The sequence below is a fragment of the Zalophus californianus genome, chromosome 7, assembly GCF_009762305.2.
Source record: "Zalophus californianus isolate mZalCal1 chromosome 7, mZalCal1.pri.v2, whole genome shotgun sequence".
NCBI lineage: Eukaryota > Metazoa > Chordata > Mammalia > Carnivora > Otariidae > Zalophus > Zalophus californianus.
The window spans coordinates 36,070,619-36,092,922 of record NC_045601.1 but is presented as its reverse complement, the minus strand read 5'-3'; the positions used below and the strand labels follow the sequence as shown (position 1 = coordinate 36,092,922).

At 35.5% G+C, this 22,304-nt stretch overlaps 1 protein-coding gene across 3 annotated transcripts in view; it reads right to left on the bottom strand.

Annotated features, from left to right (window-relative positions):
• The window catches only part of THEMIS (thymocyte selection associated), a 191,593-nt gene extending 175,008 nt beyond the window's left edge, over positions 1 to 16,585 (bottom strand). For all 3 annotated transcript variants that reach the window (XM_027602814.2, XM_027602816.2, XM_027602815.2), the window contains exon 1: positions 16,372 to 16,585. In XM_027602814.2, the coding sequence (XP_027458615.2) occupies positions 16,372 to 16,462 (91 nt within the window). In that variant the 5' untranslated portion in view covers positions 16,463 to 16,585. The remainder of the gene's footprint in view (positions 1 to 16,371) is intronic.
• Between the last annotated feature and the right edge of the window lie 5,719 nt (positions 16,586 to 22,304).

Sequence of the window (22,304 nt, the reverse complement as noted above, 5' to 3'; positions counted from 1 at the left end):
TAATAACCTACCATAAACCATGTGCTGAAAGCAAACACTTATCCCTGACATTCTCTTCATCTAGTATTCTATCATTTCTTTTCATCAATGAACTACCCTACTTTTTCCCGCCTCTCCACCAACAAACAGGATTTGAGGGTTTGGGGGGATTTTTTTGTTGTTTGGCTTGACAGGCTCCTTCTCTGTCCATACCTCCTTGGTGTTCATTGAGACCCACATATTTCTCTGGACCTGACACATGGATTATAGGATAATCCCTGAAAAAACAAGTCTTCTTTCATCCACTTAAAATTTGTAATTATAAACCTGACAAGTCTACTACTCCTTTTAAGTCAGACATACTTTTTAATGGTCAAATGCTCATTTGTACCTGAATCCTCTGTAAGAGCTTTAAACTCATTGGACTATAACTGAATCATGCCTCCATCTCCAAAACCACTGTTGCTCTTGTAATAATTCTTTAAATATTTTTTAATCATCTACCACATTTACTTAGTCCAGGAGCCTCAGGTCTGTCACCAACTCCTCCTTCTTGCTCACTGCTTCTCATATATTTTCAAGTTCAGAAGATTCTACCCAAAAAGACCATGGATTCTGTCTAGTCCCTATATCTGTATCTGCTTTTAACTTCCGGTGTTTGTCTCACATCTGGACAAACTATCATGGATGTGAGATTTTTCTTGCCTTTCTGATTTTTTTGCAAACAGAAAAACACACTACAAAGTAATATCTTTTTTATAGTTTCCTATTGATTACAGAATAAATTCAAATACCCTTTTATAGTTCAGAAGCCATTCAAAATATGTCCACAAATTACCTGATTACTTACTATTCCCTGAACTATTCTTGGACCGTATCTTGAATGTTCAAACTTGTATAACATTCTAAGCACTTTTCTCTCATTCTGAGAACCTATTTATCTGTTCATCTTTCGTATAGGCTGCAGGGCCCAGCAAAAAATACCACCACCTCTTGTCAAGCGTTCTCTGACTTCTTGGGTGGTAAGTTGTGTTCTCCCCAGTGTTCTCAAAACAGTTCTTGTCTAGTAGAGCAACTTTTGCATTGTAAAATGCAAAATACTGATGAAAATACTGATTTTAAAAAAATCAATCTCCTTTTACTGACCTATGGAGTTCTTAAGGACAAAAACCATACTTTAGTCATTTATAGAAGGAAGAAAGTACAGAAGGAAGAAATGAAGAGAGATAGATATGTAATCTTCAAAATAATTTCCATGATTTCAACACATTTTGGAGGGAGAAAGAAATAAAATACTTAATACATTCAAAATATGGTTCTTAAAATTTTTACCACCCAAAAGGGGAGAAACATCTTTACAGTATTTAAAATTTGCTATAACAAACACTTTTGAGCATTATATTTATGGACTCATTGAAGCAAAACTATGCTCTGACTTCTGCAAACGTGTGGTTTCATCAGCATTGTCCTTCTCGATAAAAAGTGAAAAACAAAGAGTGATGGTGTCTAAATTCATTGTGAAGAGGAGAATTCTAGCATTGTTTTAGTTGTTTTTGCTAATTTAGATTGGTTTCTCCGTGTTCCCAATTCTTTTTTTTTTTTTTTTTTAAGATTTTATTTACTTATTTAACAGAGAGAGAGAGCACAAGAAGGGGGAGCGGCAGGGAGAGGGAGAAGCGGGGCTCGATCCCAGGACCTGGGATGATGACCTAGGCCAAAGGCAGCTGCTTAACCAACTGAGCCACCCAGGCACCCCTCTATGTTCCCAATTCTTTCAAGAGTAAATTGCAATGTCCAAAAGGCCCTTATATGGTTCTCCACAATTTCTCCTCTGATATAATTTCCGATTACTCTCCCCTTCCTTCCAGTCTCACTGGTTTCTCACTTTTTATGAAATATGCCAATACGTCCCTGCTGAAGATGTTCCCTCAGCTTATAGGGTCATTCACCCAGATATCTGTTTAAATAACTCCCTCACCTCTCTCAACTACAGAAAGCCTTTTCTACCTGAGTTGTTCCTGTGGAGAAATTTGGTTTGTTCCTCCATTACTTGAATTTAAGTCTTTAGAAAATTCTGGCTAACTCAACTGGATTTTAGATGTAAAGATAAGAGATAAACCTTTTCTAAAAGAAAGCTATGCAGTAAAGGATTGAAATGCTCAAACCCTGCACATTCCAAAGAAAGGACTAGCCCTTTGACAGGCTTCTAAGAGATAAAATCTAAGTCCTTGGAATATCCTGCCAGAAAACAATATTTCTGTATATCTGGCTTCTTGGACTACACCAGATAGTGTATGATAACAACGTGATTTATGGTGACTGCCTGTTTTTATTCACATGGATCCTGGATGACACTATCACTTGACCTCTGGAAAGGCTGGACACTCAGGAGCTAGGGTGTGTTATACAAATACTCCACACCTATGTGACTGCTCCAATAAAAACCCTGGACATGAAGGCACAGATGAACTTCCCTAAATTGGAAATACTTTGTGTTGTGACACATTAGTGCTAAGAGAATTAAGCGTTCTCCATATATCTCCACTAGGAGAGGACAGCTGGCAGCTTGTGCCTGTTTTCTCATGAACTCTGCCCTATATTATACTTTTTTCCTTTGCTGACTTTAATCTGTATCCCTTTCCTGCAATATACCATAACTCTGAGTGTGACAGCTTTACTGAGTTCTGTATTTCTAAAAAAATCATCAAAACTAGAAGTCATCTGGGGAGCACCCCCAACACAAAGCATAGGAAGAAGCTTTTGTGATCTTGGGTTAGTAACATGAGAATAAAAGCATGAGCCCTAAAGAAAAAAAATTGATAAATTAGACTTCATCAAAATTTAAAATTTTTTTGTTTCAAAAGATAACATTAAGAAAATGAGAAGGCAATCCACAGAAGGGAAGAAAATATTTGCAACTGTATCTCCAGAATACAGAAATAATTTTTATACACATCTTTATATAAAAAATAATAATTTTGTATGCAGAAATAACTCAATAACAAGAAGACAAACAATTAAAGATGGGCAAACAATTTGAAGAGATATTTCATTTAAAAAGCACAACTTGCTATTAAGTACAGGAAAAAGATGTTCAACACCATTTGTCATAAGAAAATTCAAATTAAAACTACAATGAGATACTATTGGGCAAAACATAAAAGATAGACAATACCAAGTTTTGGTGAGATTTTGGAGAAACTGAAATCCTAATATATTATAAATGGAAATGTAAAATGATACATTATTTATAGTATCTCCAAAAGGGAATAATACAAGTGTCCTTTAACTGGGTGTTGGATAAACAAAGGTGGTATATCCATACAATAAAACACTATTTAGCAGTAACAAGGAACAAAATACCTATACATGCTACAACATGGATGAACCTCAAAAACATTACGCTAAGTAAAAAGAGCTAGAGGCAAAAAAGTATATATTTTATATGAAATGTCAAGGAAAAGCAAATTTATAGACAGAAAGCAGATGAGTGGTTGCCTGGGGCTGGAAGCGACCATTATTGGCAAAGAGTCCAGGAGACTTCTTTGAGGAGATGGAAGTGGTCTACAATCAGTGGTGGTTGCACAACTCTATAAATTTTACTAAAAATAATTTAATTGTACACTTACAGTGGGTGAATTTTATAGTTTAGAAAATTTTACCTCAATTAAACTATAAGAAAAATCTTGTAGGACAAGATGGAAAAATAAACAACAAATAATTTACATAGTATGTAAGAAAGAGATAGATGTTTTGCTACAAACAAAATGAAGAACATAATAAGGCTAGGGAATATAGGGAAGGAAGGTGGAAAATTTGCAGTATCAAATAGAGTGGTCAGGGTAAGCCTCACAGATAAAGGAGTTAGTCAACGTGACATCTCGGTAGAAGAACTTGCCAGGCCAAGGGAAGAGCATGAGCAAAGCTTTAAGTCAGGGGCACATCCCCAAGTTTGAGGAACAGTGAAGAGGCAGGCATGGCTAGAATACTGGTAAACAAGGAATTCATATAATTAATGGGAGCCAGGAGAAAAAAATATAGGGCCTTATTACCCATTGTAATAGTTTTTATTTTAAAACAAATGGAGAGCCACTGGAGGCTTTTTAACAGGAGTGGCATAATCAGATGTACAATTTCAAAGTGTGACTCTGGATGCTATGTTGAGAATAAATTTTAGGTATGAACGAATAGAAGCAGGGAGACCGATTCAGTGTATATTTTGATAATTCTGGCAATAAATTATGGTGGCTTGAACCAAGAAGCTTGTGCGGGGAAAAAACAGAACACGGGGAAAGGGATTTTGGCATCAATTTTTCTCTTTTTAAAAGTTAACTCAGAATTTCATAAAAGTTAGAAGGGAATACATCAAAATTTTAATAGTATTTCTCTGTTTGATGAAGTTATTGATAATTTTGTGTTTCTGCATTTTCCAATTTGCCAGTCATGTGCATGCACTATTTCTATAAAGCAGAAAAAGAAATTGTCTCAATATCCAGTTCACTGAACATGATCATAATTCAAACAAACTTTCTTTTTTGCCAAATTTTTAAGTCAAAATGGTTACATACATGAAGCAAATAGTGATAAACGGTAATGTTAGCAACATGGAGAGTAGTTAAAGAAGTAACAGATAATGTTTCCTGACCACAGAGTGGTGAACTCACTTTCTCATGAACATGCAGTAGCATTATTACCAAGTAACTTTCCTGGCATTACAGGACTCTCTCCAGTGTATGTCTGATGTCTAATTTTTTTAATTGATAATAAGTACAGTTCCAATCATAATAAATATAACCTTTATCAATCAGGAAAGCTAAGTTTATGCTCATATAACAAATAATCTCAAAGTCTTAAGAGATTTAAACAATAAAGGTATATATCTTATTCCACTACCTGTCCACGACAGGTGGATGAGGGTGAGCTATCTAATAATTGTACTCATTTAGGGACCCAAAATGTCAAAGGCTCCATTTTGACATGGTCTACCACAATGAAATATGTAAAATTATGAACTGGTTTGTAAGGCATCTCCTTCCAATGATACACATTACTTCTGCTCTCATTCCACGGGCCAATGCAAGGCCTGTGGCAATCCTATAATGTACTCCAAAGGGGAAACTGGAATAAATGAACACCAATTTTTTTTATTCTTCAATAAAAAGAATATAAATGGTGATTAAACTATTCCATTGGGGATAAACTATTCTTTCAAAGAATTGAACATGATAGGATGACACAAGTCAGGTAATCTATAATTATAATTATTCAGGAACTAGTTTACCCAGTGCTCTTTAATCTGGGATTTGTGATGGCAATTATGTTATCTCCTAACACAGATCTCTAAAGTAGGCTACATACTCCACAGAGTATTAAAGATGTGCGTTAAGAGAAGAAAATATGAACTTCAATTCATGTTCATTTCTACATAAAACAAATAAGAAAATTAAGCTGTACTGTAGTTAATATAAGTGTTTTCCAATATTTAACTTTATTTTTTTTAAGTTTTATTTATTTAAGTAGTCTCTATACCCATTGTGGGGCTTGAATTCACAAACCTGAGATCAAGAGCTGTATGCTTTTCTGACTGAGCCAGGCAGACACCCCTCTAACATTTAATTTTAAACTTTACTAATATTTACTATTAAAAAAATCCTAGTTTATTCCTACATCAAATGGTCACATGACACATATAATCTACATTATACTAAGTAAGATTGGGAATTCCAAAAAATAAGAGTTAAAAGAACTGTCCTAATCAAGAAAAAGGAATCATTGTGTACTGCTGGTGGGAAAGCAAACTGGTACAGCCACTGTGGAAAACAGTATGGAAGTTCATCAAAATGTTAAAAATATAACTACCTTATGATCCAGTAATTGCACTGCTGGGTGCAATTGTATCCAAAGAATACAAAAACACTAATTCGAACAGTTATATATGCACCCCTATGTTTATGGCAGCATTATTTACAATGACCAAGATATGGAAGCAGCCCAAGTGTCCATCAATAGGTAAATGTGGTATAAAGAAGATGTGGTATATGTACAATGGAATACTATTCAGGTTTCAGGGATGAAATCTTGCCATTTGCAACAACATGGATGGATCTAGACAGTAAAGTAAGTCAGTCAGAGAAAGACAGATACCATATGATTTTACTCATATGTGGAATTTAAGAAACAAATGAACAAAGGGGGGAAAAAAGAGAGAGACAAACCCAAAAGCAGACTCTTTAACTCTAGAGAACAAACTGATGGTTATCAGATGGGAGGTGGGTGGAGGGATGGGTGAAATAGGTGATGGGGTTTAAGAGTACACTTATCTTGATGGGCCCTGAGTAATATATGAAACTGTTGAATCATTGTATTGTACACCTGAAACTAACGTTGTATGTTAACTATACCGGAACTAAAATTTAAAAAAATAATTGTCCTAATCATTCATTTACTTACAATACTTCCATATAATGGATTTTATATGCATCAAGTTAAGTTGATTTAAGAATTGTTATAATCTAATTTTAACTACACTAACTCTCACAAAATAGACAATAACTTTGCAAGATGCTCACAAAGACACTTGAGAACTGAAGACTACAGAGCCTATCAAGAAGAAAATGGCCCAGTGACACATCTATTCCTAGTACAAACTTGTCATCAGCTGCATACAATTGCTATCTAAAGAAACTACCAAAATCAGATTAATAAGATCATTTCACATGTAGATTGATAGCCACCAACACTAATGAAAATCTGCTCTAGGTATATATTATATATAGTACATACTATTAATTTTATCTTTATTCTCTTAAAATTTGTATTACTGTGTATGTTTTAGAATGACCATAAATATCAATAAAGAAATACATATAATAAGGGTACATGCTCATTTTTTTTAACTGGTGAAGTTTGTGATCAATAAAGTCCTGATCATTGAAGTCACAGATGGGGCGTTCCAGCCATGAGCTCACTCTGTGGCCAAAACTGGCTTTTCAGTTGTCTACTTGAAATTTCTACGTGGATAACCAGATTTTTACATGTCACATGACCATTACAGAACTTTTCCAATCTCCACTGAAGCTCTCTTCCCCTGGTCTCCACAGCCACTCTGTCAAAGGCACAAACATCTATCTTCTCTTATGAGGTTCTTCTATATGTTCGAGGTGACAGGAGTATTTTTCTCCTCCTCAGACTAAGCTCTTTTTGGTCTCCCAATGTTTATACTAGCTTTTCAGTCTGTCTGGAACACTCATCTTCTAGATCTTTTCTTGGCTAGTTGCTTCTCATCACTCAGGCCTCTGCTCCTAAATCAGTTCTTTAGAGTGGCTTCCCCACCCAGCAGTATATTATGTATAGCTAGAGCCTTCAAGGCCTGCAAAATCTGTGTCTCCTCACGTCCTCAGCCTCATCTCACGTCATCCTCCCCTCAGCTGCTCTGCTTCTTTCTCACTGGCTTTCTCTGAGTTGCCCAATTAGAGGAAGAAAGCCATTATGTGGTTTGCTCTTGCTCTGTCCTCTGCGGGAATGTTCTTCCAGATATGCTCAAGGGCTTATTTCTTCAGTTTATTCTGGCCCCTACTCAAATTTCATCTCATCAGAGATACCTGCCTTAATCATCCTATCAAAAACTCATCCCTTCTGTCTGCCTCAGTTTACTTTCTATCTACTTAGTTTTTCATGGCACTTGTAAATATTTTAAATCAATCATTTGTTGGTCATTTGTCCTATTCATTGTACTATAGGCTCCAATAGGATAGGGGCTTTGTGTTTTTCCCCCACTGTAATTCTAGCTTGTTGAACAATGCCTGATCAATATTATTGTAATTTATATACGCTATTCCATGCTGAGGCTCACTTGATGCTTCTCTGTAAAACATGCTGCTATGATCATTGTAGTAAATCATTATTCTTGCTATTTGTAATTATATTTTAAGTTAATTTCTAGAGGTCAGATGTTTAAACACATTATATGTTGACACATATTGCTCAATTGATTCCTAGAAAGTCTGTAATGGTTTACATACCCACTGATCATGCCTCCTCTCATTTCTGTACATTCTTGCGTACAAGTTTTGTGAATCTTTTTAATACCTGTGATCTAAGAGGTGATTAAGAATGATTTATTATTTATTTGCATTTTATGGTTAATAAATTTGAAAAAATTTTATAATTTCTGGCATGTGAATTGCCTTTTACATATTTTTCCATTTTAAAATTTTTATTCATTATTGTTTATTATTATTTAATGATTTTTATACACATTTATGTATTTTTTATTAAGGAATTTTTCTATTTCACAAGTTCAATTTTTCATTTTTTAAAATCCCTAGTTTAATATATTCTTTTATGGTTTTTCTGAGTGTTTTTTTGTTAATGTTTTAACTTTTAATGTTTTTTCTCCATATTTAATTTATGTTGGTACATGTAACAGCAGTAGAATTCAAACTAGTTTTATTTTACTTTTTAGAAATTGCTGATCAGTTTTCCTCATTCTATACCACCATTATGGTAATCATAATAATAGTTAAGATTTCCTGTAAGATATCTATGGGCCATTTTGCTAAATATTTTACATAAAATCGTTTAATTAATCTTCATATCAATCTTCAGGGTTATGACGAAGCCTATTTTTCTTGAGAGAGGGACAAAGCAAATGTCGAACATTATAAGTTGACTGTGAAATCATCTTTCATTTGTGATAGCTAGCAGGCAGAGTCTTGAATTTTTAACCCAGTTTTATGCTTCATATCAATAGGGTAATTTAATATGAGCAGCATGTTATTAGAGTATTATCCTGCCTATTATTACTGTGGTTAAGTTGGGAGCATTGAAACCACTACTACAGAACTTCATGTCAGCCTTTCTCAAGTTCCCTCAAACCTCCCTTCCCCCAAAATCTCCTGTCATGGAGTCATAACCACGGGATGGGCAAAACCTGGTTCCACTTTCTACACTATTAGAAGAAGCAAAAAGAAGATAAAGAATATGTTTCCCTGCACTAAAAACAAGAGACCCCAAAATATTGAAAGTAGATATTCCAAAAGAAAACTGGAGATTATTATTATCTAACAAAATAGAACGTAATAAAAAAATCATATAGGAAAAAGGATGATAAAAATAAGAGTAAGAAGATTAACCCTCATTAACATAAGCACATGCAACAACTCAACCTCAAAAATAAAAGACAGAAATGAGGAATGAACTAGATAAATGAACTGTTGAAGGATTTCTTTTATATAATCCTTTCAGAAAATGACAGATAAAGCAGATGAAAAATACGCAGTGAGAGCAAGATCCAAATAAAACAATTAAAAACTCAAGCTACTTGGTATATACAGAGAAATGTTATACCAAACAACAAAACATATGCTTTCTTTGAACACATGTGAAATACTTCCAAAATAGGATATGCTTCATACCATAAAGTAATGGAAGCCTTAATCAATTTCAAAGAAACAATATAATGCAGACTATTGTTTTCTAACAACATACAACAAAATTATTAATTACAATCAAAAGAAAAGCTAAGAATAGCTAAATAGCTAAAGAAATCCCATATTAACAATGGAACATTATGCAGCCATCAAAAAAACCCCGAAATCTTGGCATTTGCGACAACATGGATGGAACTAGAGGGTATTATGCTAACCGAAATAAGTCAATCAGAGAAAGACAAGTATCATATGATCTCACTGATATGAGGAATTCTTAATCTCAGGAAACAAACTGAGGGTTGCTGGAGTGGTGGGGGTGGGAGGGATGGGGCGGCTGGGTGATAGATTTTGGGGACGGTATGTGCTATGGTGAGTGCTAATGAAGGGGGGGTGAATTGGAGGGGGAGACAAACCATGAGAGACTATGGACTCTGAGAAACAAACTGAGGGTTTTAGAGGGGAGATGGGTGGGGGGATGGGCTAGCCCGGTGATGGGTATTAAGGAGGGCACGTTCTGCATGGAGCACTGGGTGTTATATGCAAACAATGACTCATGGAACACTACGTAAAAAATGTAATTAATTAATTAAAAAAAAAGAAATCCCATATTATCAGTAAATAAATAAAATAGTCATTGGTTTAAAAGAAATAAACTGTGAACTGCATAATAGAGAAAATACTACCTGACAAAATTCACAAGAAACAAAGAAATACTTAGAGGAAAAATTAGTTTTACACTATAATCAAGAGAATCAAAAATGTCTTTAAAATGACTACTGATTCAACCTAGGATACTAGAGAACAAGCAAGGGAGCAAAAAGAGAAACAAAAGAAAGAAAAATAATGAAAATCAAGTCAGAAATCTATGAAAGAAGCAAAAGAAGAGGACATAACAACAAAACCAAATTCAGATTGTCCTCCAAAAAATTCTGTGGTCGGTCAATAGTTCTTATAGGAGAATTCTAACAAATTATAAGGAAAAATTCAGAAACTTTTTTTTTTTAATTACCCAGAAAATAGAAAACAACAAAAATCTCTCTAGCTAATTTTAGGAAGCTAGTGTTGCCTTGAATTGAAAACAGATGAATTTATTGGCTCATTTCAAATATGATTAAATGCAAAAATCTTAAATATCAGACTTCTACAATTGTATTTTGAAAATGTATATGTAATATGAAAGGATTCTTCAACTCAAAAATTCTTTTTTTTTAAAGATTTTATTTATTTGTCAGAGAGAGAGAGAAAGAGAATGAGTGAGGGGGGAGGGGCAAAGGGAGAAACAGGCTCCCCGCTGAGCTAGGAGCCCCATGCAGGACTCCATCCCAGGACCCTGGGATCATGAGCTGAGTGGAAGGCAGATGCTTAACCAACTGATTCACCCAGGCATCCCCAAAATCCTTTTTTTTAAGATTAATTTTATTCATTTATTTTTTAGATTACATTTATTTATTTGATAGAGAGAGAGCACGTGCATAAGCAGGCAGAGCAGCAGACAGAGGGAGAGGGAGAAGCAGGCTCCCCGCTGAGCATGGAGCCCAATGCAGGACTTGGTCCTAGGACCCTGAAATCATGTCCTGAGCCAAAGGCAGATGCTTAACTCACTGCACCACCCAGGTGCCCCAGATTTATTTTATTTTTTAGAGAGAGAGAGTCTGTGTGCACATGAGTGGGCATGCAAGTGGGAGGGGGGCAGAGAGAATCTTCAAGCCGACTCCCTACTGAGCAAGGAGCCCCATGCAGGGCTAGATTTCAGGACCCTGAGCTCATGACCTGAGTGGAAACCAAGAGTCAGACATTTAACTGACTGAGCCACCCAAGTGCCCCTCAACTCAAAAATTCTTTAAAGGTAATGTACATTAACAGACTAAAGGAACTAAAGTACATTATTATCTTAATCAATGAAGAAAAAATATTCATTGAGTTCAATATCTATTTATTATGAAAACACCTAGAAAGCAAGGAATAGATGAAAACTTCCTTAATTTAGTGAAGGTTAAATACCAATTTCAGAACCTAACGCTTAAAGAAAGAATTTTTGATGTATTTCCTTTATGATTAGGAATTAGACAAGGATTTCCATTATTGCTTCTATAGTACTGGAGGCCCTGGACTACACTATAAAGGTAAGGGGGAAGAAAATTTTGTAAAACATAGTAGGAAAGGGATGTATCTCTTGATACTTTCTAATGATATCAATATCTACAGGGTTTTAGGAAAACCAATGAAATAAAAAAGATAAACTATTAGAATTAATAAGAGAGTTCATCGGTACTATTGATAATTTACTTGATTCCTCTATGTCAGTGATAAGTCAATGAGAAAACAGAAGAAATATGATCATCAGTCAATATAGCAATACATATATACATGTTTATGTGTGTGCATTCTAGGAACTAGTCTAGAAGACATTTTATTGGACTCTAATACCTTATCTAGATGGGTTTTTTGTTTTTGTTTTAATGAGAGAAACTATGCTCATAGATACGAAGACCTTATTATTTAAAAATCTGAAGTCATAATTAAAAGATCTCTATATTAGAAATCCCAGCTCAGAATCGCTTCATTTGGAAGTCTCCTAAATATTTAAATGAGAAGAAACAGTAAATTTGCATATTTTTAGAAGATTAGAAAAAGACTATCCAAGAAATTCTATTAAGTTCAACATAACTCAGTACAAAAACATGGCTAAGATATTACAAGAAATAAACATTGTAAGCTGATTTAATTCTCTAAAAGAGATACAAAAATCCTAAAAGAAAAAAAATTAGTAAACCAAATTTAGTGTTATAGGACCAGATTGGTTTTATTCCACAGGGAAAAGGCTTATTCAACATTTTAAAAATCAATCAATATAAAAAACATATAATCATCACAAAAGTCACTGAAAGAATGTGTGTTAAATTAAACATACATTCATGATTTTTAAAAATTATCAGAAAACTAGAAACTTATTTAACTTAAAACATACTTCAAGATGAATTATTGAAATCTCTCTGTGGTTGTGAATGAGATAGGGAGGGTTTTTTTAATCATTACTCCTATTCAGTATTACAGTAGAAGCACTAGTCAGTTCCTTAACTGAGGAAAAAAAATACAATAATTGGAAGGAAGAAATGAGATCCATCAATATTCATATAATACATAAATGTGTACATAACAAATCCAAAATAATCTAAGGATATTATTTTTAGAATTCAACAAACATAACAAAGAGAAAATGAAAGTTTCAAAAGATATTATTTAAAATGGAATGAAAAAATCAAATTAAGAATAAAAGGAAGTACAAGAACTCCACAAACAAAAGCTAGAAAATGAAAAGAGATCTATATAACTAGATAGCTATACCAGGTTTATGGGTCAGAAGACATAATTTAAAATGATGCCAATTCTCTCTAAACCAAGGCATCGCTAAGCAAAATGCCAAGAAGATTTTGTGAAAGTTTATGAGTTAATTCTAAAATGTATATGAAAATTCAAACTGCCCAACTTGAAGGAGAATAATAAACTGGAAGAACTTACTCTACAGTATAATTCTCAAATTTGGCTCCCTATTCTAATCATCAGGAATATCTTTCAAAACCTGATGGGGATACCTTATTTCTTATATAATTAAATCCTTATCTTTGAGGAGAGATCCAGCATCGAGATTTTTTATATTTTCCAGGTGTTTCATGTGCATCCAAGTTTGAGAACCACAGCTTTTGCAGCATATTATCATATATAATATAATATAAATTATGTATTGTTCCAAACCTGCATTAATTAAGATAGCATGAAATTAATGTAAGGATAGCAATTAGTTGAATGGGACAGAATAGAAGCTATGGAAAGAGACCACACATGTATGGACACTGCTTATGACTCATGTAGCACAGTAAGGCAGTAGGAAAAAGGCAGTTTTTCAATCAAAGTCACTGCACCAATTGGATCTATAAAAGAAAAAATAAACACTGATCTCAACCTCAAATCATATACAAAAAAAATCAATTCTAGATCTAAAGGAGGGAGTAAGCAATGGAATAGATGCTAAGACAATATCTTCATGAACTTAAGGTAAAGAAAATCTCTGACAACACACAAAAAGGAAAATAATTATAAAATGACTATACTAATACTAAAATTAAAAACTTCCATTCATCAAAAGCTGCCATTTAAAAAATGAAGTGTCAATCTATAGACTAAGAGAGGACATTTGCAACACAAGTAACTGACAAGAAGGTCAGGACCCCCTATATATATATATACATATATACATACGTGTGTGTGTGTGTGTGTGTGTGTGTTTGTATCAATAATAAGAAGTTGTAAAATCCAATAAAGAAATGAGCAAGAAACATGAATGCTCTCTTCATAAAACAGCATTTCTGGGGGCACATGGCTCAGTAAGTGGAGCTTGCAACTCCTGATCTCGGATCTGTGAGTTTGAGCCCCACACTGACTGTGGAGCTTACATAAAAAACAAAATCCTTAAAAAAATAAAACAACATTTCCAAAAGGTCAAGAAACATATGAAAAGGTGACCAATCTCATTAGTCACCAGGGAGATGCAAACTCAAACCATGAGCTACCATTATACTCTTACCAGAATAACTGCAATTATGAAGACTGATAACATCAAGTATTGCCAAAGATATGGATTAATTGGGACTCCCATACATACACTGCTGGTGGGAATGCAAATTAGTATAACTACTTTGAAAACTTGTTTTACATTATCTATCAAGCCTGAACATACACATACCATATGACATGGCAATTCCACTTATTTATATAGCCAACTAAATGCATAGACATGTGAACACCTATGTAGAGACATATGAACACACTTATACAAGAATGTTCATGACAACGTTACTGGTAACAGCTCCAAACTGGAAATAATCCAAATGCCCATTAGCAATAGAATGGATAAATAAATTGTGGTATAGTTAACCAAGAGAATATTGAAATACACACTGAAATGAATAAGCTATATAGAACATCATGGATTGATTTTTACAAAGATAATGTTGAAAATATATGCCAACCAAAAAAGAATACATACTATAATTTTTTATTTATGTAAAGCTCATAAATGGACAAAAGTCAGGATAATTGTTACCTTTGGGGAAGATGGTGGATAATGATTGAGAAAAGGCACAAACTGGGGCTTTTAGAATATTTGCAATTTTCTATTTCTTGACTTGAGTGTTGGTTATATAAATGTGTTTACTTTGTGAAAACTCATCAAACTGAACATTCTTTTCTCTTAACTGAAGTATAACACAGTAGTAAAGTATTAAAGAATGAAGATGGTCAGAACACATGGAGAGATAAGCTATCTTCTTTTGTAAGACTTAACATAAAAATGTCAATTTTTCTCAAGTTAATCTATAAACTCAATACAATCTGATGCAAATCGTAGTAGGATTTCTTAAGTAACAAATTAACTTCTTTGAAAACATAATTAAAAGGCCTATGAAAGGCTAAGTCAACTTAGAAAAAAGGAGTAAAAACAAGGAACTGGTCTATCCATGAAATATATTTTAACACTTAGCCTGGAACCATTGTTACACACATAGGGTGATTTGGGCACAACTGAAAAATAGACCAGTGGAATAGAAGAAATATTTCAGAGACAGACTAATCCAGATGTGAGCACATACTATGATTTAAAGTAGCGACACAAACCAATCGGGAAAGGATGACTACCTAGTAAATGGTACTGGGAAATTAGGTTTATTATATGGAAAAATCTAAAATTGGATCCCTCTACACTGCATCACAAAGTGTCTTCCAAGTGGATTAAAAACTAAATGAGAAATATAAAACTGTAAAGTTGATATACAATAATAAAGAAAAATATCTTTGTAACTTCTTATGCAAAGCTTCAAAAGCACAAACCATGAAACAAAAAAAATGATGTGGGGCTGGCTTAGGAACAAAGATGCATTTCATAATATGGTATACATGGAAAAATATAGTCTGATTCCAGATAATCAATTTACAAATGAATTAAACAAAACCCTATGTTAAGCTGATGATGACAGCAGGTGAGTGTATGTGTGTATGAACTAGATCTGACATTTGTCAACCTTTATTTCATAATATAATATCTAAAATATTATTTTGTCTCTGAACAGGAAAGATGTGCCTACCAACAGTTATTTAACTTAATTTCTCAGTAGTTCTTCTGGATCTAATTCTACCACTCTTGTGACCAGAAATATGTTTTTTCCTAGAAAATAACTCTTTGTCTTGCATGTATTCAAACTCACTCCTTAAAGATTTTAGGGTCTATTTTGTAGGCTTTAACATTCTTTTACTGAATTAACATAGTAAGTCGCCTCAAAACACACTAAGATTACTCAAGAATCTTAGTTGAACTCTGACTTTTCAACATAGATTCTTAAAAATTATCTTGTGATTAGTAGATATTAATTCCTATACCTTCAAATAAGAATGTCATTATTTAAGGAATTAGAGGAGTTAGGCCACTACAGAATAAGTGAGAGAAACGTTGGCGTAAACATTGCGAAGTGTTTAAGAGTTGGGTTAGTTTTTCTTTCTAAACACTGTGTTTTTAATAGTTGTTTTTGTTTAAAGAAAAAAAACACTAAATTTTATTTTTTATATTCTAGAAACATAAACATGGATAGTAACTTTTCACTCCTGGAGTATAACCTATTTCAAAGAGAGAAATAATTCACCATTCATGTTGGATTGTTTGAAGGCCTATAAAAAACCTCAAAAAGCTTCACACAATTCCTTTTCCCTACCTACCCTGGAGTCCTATCTAGTTTCTTCTCTCTAGCACTCTTGGATTGTAACCATTTGTCAGTTAATTACTTTCCCCTCTTTTGTGATTACCTTTCTTTCAATGGGACTCATATATTTTCTATTAAAATTTCCCCCTCCAATTCCCAAGAATGCATACCTTATAAGCACTTTCTAGCCAGCCAAGAGATAGGAGGGTGCTTACCTTCAAAATAGATGCCTGACTGGACTTCTAGGACCCTGGGAAGGGTCCTGAGGTCAAGGGAGTGAACAAATTCTTCCAGCGACAATGCCATTACTCTGGCTTGGGTCTTGTGCAATCCAGGCACTTATAAAAGCTCCTGCCTTCTGGCTGTCACTTGTTTGCAGCTGTTGTCCCTGCTGGTCATTCCTCCTTCAGGCAGGCAAGAATGTCACACTAGAGTCTCACTAGGGTGGAGTAGCTCTATGTGGGGAGGACTGTGAGGAGGGAAGGAGGAGGCAGGGGACAAAAGGTGTGACAGCTCTTTTTGTTCTCATTGTGGCTTCATTTCCTTCTGACACTGAAGCAGAACAGGATGGGGAGGCGGATGAGCATGTTTGAACAGACAATGCCCCAAAAATATGAGAGTTGTTAAGCAGCTCACTGTCTGCTGCCAGTCCAGGTGTGCATCTACAACACTGGCAAGGCTGTTTGGAGTTAGGGCTGCTTGCGGCTTTTTGAAACAGAAAAGAACAGGAATACAGGACTAGAGTCTAATCTTAAAAATGGCACCCTGTTAATTCTTTATGTCTTTAGCTCATTTCTAAAGTTTGGCTTTGTGTCTTATTTGCATACTCTCAGTGCTTTCATATTAAATTTGGTTACAGAAGTGCTCTGTGTCAGCTCTTTTGAGAAAATCTGATACTCTAAAGAGAGAGGATCGAAACCACTTTTTATTCTTCCACATTAAAAATTTTGCTGAATCTTAAAGGAGGGCGGGGGAGTGGCACAATATGCAAAGTGATACAGTAAATTAATCCTATAAGTTAACATGAATTTTCTAATCACTACAGTATAGTGAAAGTATCTAAATGTGTTGTAAGGAAACTGGGTTTCCTGGGTTTAACTCTGCTTTTGATGTATAGGTGACTTCAGCCTTATCTTCTCTGTTCCTCATTTGGCTCAATTATTAAATGAAAAAAAAAAAAGTAGGAGTCAGGTGAATCAAACAATTTCTTCCCAGGCTAAAATTCTGCATTTCTGATTCTGTGGTCCAAATTTTAGGGAGAGGGAAATGCCCAAAGTCAAAGGAAGCAAGAGAAGTCTTGTTGAAACAGATCTCTTAAAAATTTCCTCCCTCCCTATTCTTTGTATGTACCTGAAACAATGTTTTAGACCTAGTATATACAACTCAAGTTGATATTTTCTTTTCTTTTCTTTTTTAAGATTTAATTTATTTATTTGTCAGAGATTGAGAGCACAAGCAGGGGGAGCGCCAGGCAGAGGGAGAAGCAGGCTCCTCCCCGCTGAGCAAGGAGCCTCCATGAGGATCCCATGCGGGTCAGGACCTGAGCAGAAGGCAGACGCTTAACCAACTGAGCCACTCAGGCATCCCTCAAGTTGACAGAAAATTTTCTAAGTCTCTTTAAGGATGAGTAAAGGAAGACTAGTTAGTATAGATACAGGTGAATGATGCTAAGAAGCTGCACATTCTCCTTATAAATTGGACTCTTGGCTCTCTGTTGAGAAACTGTTACAGCTTCAGGCTACAGAGAGTATAGCTAAACAGAGGGGGTCAGGGTTCACCCCAGCTCCACCATATCCTTGACATAAATGACCAAGCAATAAAAACACAGCCTTATTTTGATATAGAGCTTACAAAACTCTTTTAGCTTTTATAATCATATTTAACATTTGCAGTAATCTACTTGGCTTCATTTCTTTCTTTACAAAACTAGAATTTATGGTTTTTCACTAGTAGCTTCTACTTCCTCACTTGCAACTATTTTGTCCCAAAAATCTCCCAAACTTGATCAGTCTGCCTCCTGCACTCCTAAGCTCAGGCTCTTCAATTGGCTGCAAATATTGTTTACAGCCTAATAGCATATCTCACATTGTAAAACATATAAAAAAGGCTGCTGTGGACTTAAAAATCATACATCTTTTAGAACTGGTGCCACAACCAATTTCATTTCACACCTATTCAAGCTAGACTTCACTTGCTTTTTTTATTTTTATTTTTGCTTTTTAATTTTCCCAAACCAACTTTCTATCCTACTAACCAATAAAGCCTTTTTGAAACATCACCAATATCTTAGAGTTATCTATGCTACCCCTGCTTCTGTTCTTTCAACAGATGACCCTCGGTTTCTATTACAATTTGATTCTCTTATATTACCAATCTTAGTTAATGACACTACCATTCTACCAGTTTCCCAAGCCAGAAGGCTACACCATGGGAGAGGCTATTTCTGGCCTCCAAATCCCTCAAGCCCTATATTCACTATCACTCATTCTGTTCTTGCTCTGTATCCCCACTGTTACCAGTTTAGATCGAAATCACTTCTGACACTGTAGGCAAGGAATTCTTGACATGAACAGCCAAGACAAAACTGACAAATGAAAAGTATTGAGAAGGTACGTGAATCACCAGGTAGTAAAACGGATGACTAAAGTTGAACAACTGAAACAGTAAATTACAAGTGCAATAGTAATCAGATTAATGAGAGCTCAGAAACAAACCAGAGTATAAACAATGATTTCCTATATGAAAAAGGTGACATTCCAAAGCAGTAGAGAAAAATGTTTTATTCAACAAATAGTTAAATAATTTTTAAATAAGTTAGTTCCCTAAAATTCTATGCACCAAAGTTAAAGTTTAGATAAATTTAAAAATTAGATTTAAATAAAAATAAAACAAAGGAAAAAATAGAAAAATGTCTGGGGAAAGTAAGGAAGAATTTTTTTAAAGCATTAATGGAAGGAAAAGACTAATAGATTTGATGACAGACATAGGAAATATGTCTATAAATCAAAAAGAAGATTTAACAAAATAGAAAATAAAAAAACACATACTTCAAATTAAGAATTGATGTTCTGAATGCATAAAGAGCATTTATTAATCAATTTGCAAATAAAAAATATTCAAGGACTTCTGCTTCTGGCTATGAGCTTGTATCTTACCAACTCTCCAACCAACGGCAACTAGAAAAGTGAGTGGTTTTTTGACACTACTGTTTTAGGGAACAGGAGAGCTATCAGAGCAGTCGGGACTCAAGAGGCCAGACCAGAAAAGCAGGGAAACACGATGAGGGGAACCCAACCTTCCACATCTCTTTTCCTCTCAAGGCATTTGTGGATTAATAATTGGCATCAAAAGAGGACCTGAGAAGCAGAGCATATGTGGTGGTTAAGGGGGACTGAAGCCAAGTTGAATTTTTAGCAGTTTCACATAGCTAGGGAGATAAAAATTGGAATTTGGGCCTAGCAAGGCACCCAGGGAAACAGAGAAATGAGTTGTTCAGCAACATTTTTCCCCCTTCAGGGTTTTGCCCATTCAAAACCAGTACAGGGTTGATTGTATGACACCGGTTAGAAAGTGATCAGTAAAAAGCTGACAAAACCAAGCAGCACTTTCTGGTGGTCTCATTGGTGGGAAAACAGGCCCTGCTAAAGGGGAGGAAGGAGCTCCGGGAAATACCCTGTGTTTTCAGCTGGAGCCCCTGAAGGCTACTCCCCAAAAGAAAGCGTTGACAATAAATAGGCCTTATAAATTCTGATGCCCAGATCAAAGTTAGCTCAACCCCTGACTGGATTGGTGATCTGACCCATTTGAGCTGCAGGACAAAAGCAAAAGTCAACCTTGCCACTGGGGAAAAGCAACCAGAACTTCTATAATATTTTAAACACAATGTCTAGAATTTAATGATTTAAAAAGCTCAGATATGGAGTTATGAGGCATGCAACTTAAAATAATTTTGATTAACATGTTGGAAACTAGAAGACAAGAAGGAGAATTTCAGTAGAGAACAGCCATCTATTAAAAGTATCAAATGAAATTCTGGAATTGAAAAATAACAATAACTGAAATTAAGAATTCAATAGTTGGATTTAACTGCAAACTGGACATATAGTAAGAGAGGTTCTTAACTGGATACAGGAAAGAAGAAAATATTCTCTATTAACAGAGAGATAAAAAGAATTCAACATTAAGAATAGAAGAGACATTTAAGCCATAGTGAAAAGGTCTTATGTGTACACTGCAACGTAACATGAAAGGAGAGACGGCATAGAGGGAGAAGCAGTATTTCAAGAGATAATGGCTAAAGATTCTCCAATGCTATTCTGGGTGTAGCCCTGTGATGGGGGTTCCTGGGGGTCCATCTCTGGCTACAATAGTGTGGGGGGATCGGGGAACAAATCCGAGGCTACCCCTTCTTCCAGCCTCGGACCACCCTCCAACCTCTTCCAGGCCCAAACTTCAAAACCATCCTCGCAGCCATCCCCCGCCTCCAGGACCAGCCAACACTGTTTTTTTTTTATTTTTATTGTTATGTTAATCACCATACATTACATCATTAGTTTTTGATGTAGTGTTCCATGATTCATTGTTTGTGCAGAACACCCAGTGCTCCACGCAGAACGTGCCCTCTTTAATACCCATCACCAGGCTAACCCATCCCCCGCCCAGAACCCTCAGTTTGTTTTTCAGGGTCCATCGTCTCTCATGGTCCATCTCCCCCTCCGATTTACTCCCCTTCATTCTTCCCCTCCTGCTATCTTCCTTTTTTTTTCTTAACATATATTGCATTATTTGTTCAGAGGTACAGATCTGTGATTCAACAGTCTTGCACAATTCACAGCGCTCACCATAGCACATACCCTCCCCAGTGTCTATCACCCAGCTACCCCATCCCTCCCACCCCCCCCACTCCAGCAACCCTCAGTTTGTTTCCTGAGATTAAGAATTCCTCATATCAGTGAGGTCATATGATACATGTCTTTCTCTGATTGACTTATTTCACTCAGCATAACACCCTCCAGTTCCATCCATATCACTGCAAATGGCAAGATCTCATTCCTTTTGATGGCTGCATAATATTCCATTGTATATATATACATCTTCTTTATCCATTCATCTGTCAATGGACATCTTGGCTCTTTCCACAGTTTGGCTATTGTGGACATTGCTGCTATAAACATTGGGGTGCATGTACCCCTTCGGATCCCTACATTTGTATCTTTGTGATAAATACCCAGTAGTGCAATTGCTGGATTGTATGGTAGCTCTATTTTCAACTGTTTGAGGAACCTCCATACTGTTTTCCAGAGTGGTTGCACCAGCTTGCATTCCCACCAACAGTGTAGGAGGTTTCCCCTTTCTCTGCATCCCCGCCAACATCTGTTGTTTCCTGACTTGTTAATTTTAGCCATTCTGACTGGTGTGAGGTGGTATCTCATTGAGGTTTTCATTTGGATTTCTCTGATGCCGAGCGATGTTGAGCACTTTTTCATGTGTCTGTTGGCCATTTGGATGTCTTCTTTGGAAAAATGTCTGTTCATGTCGTCTGCCCATTTCTTGATTGGATTATTTGTTCTTTGGGTGTTGAGTTTGATAAGTTCTTTATAGATTTTGGATACTAGCCCTTTATCTGATATGTCATTTGCAAATATTTTCTCCCATTCTGTTGGTTGTCTTTTGGTTTTGTGGATTGTTTCTTTTGCTGTGCAAAAGCTTTTTATCTTGAGGAAGTCCCGATAGTTCATTTTTGCCCTTGCTTCTCTTGCCTTTGGCGATGTTTCTAGGAAGAAGTTGCTGCGGCTGAGGTCGAGGAGGTTGCTGCCTGTGTTCTCCTTTAGGATTTTGATGGACTCCTGTCTCACGTTTAGGTCTTTCAACCATTTGGAGTCTATTTTTGTGTGTGGTGTAAGGAAACGGTCCAGTTTCATTCTTCTGCATGTGGCTGTCCAATTTTCCCAACACCATTTGTTGAAGAGACTTTTTTCCATTGGACATTGTTTCCTGCTTTGTCAAAGATGAGTTGACAATAGAGTTGAGGGTCCATTTCTGGGCTCTCGATTCTGTTCCATTGATCTATGTGTCTGTGTTTGTGCCAGTACCATACTGTCTTGATGATGACAGCTTTGTAATAGAGCTGGAAGTCCAGAATTGTGAT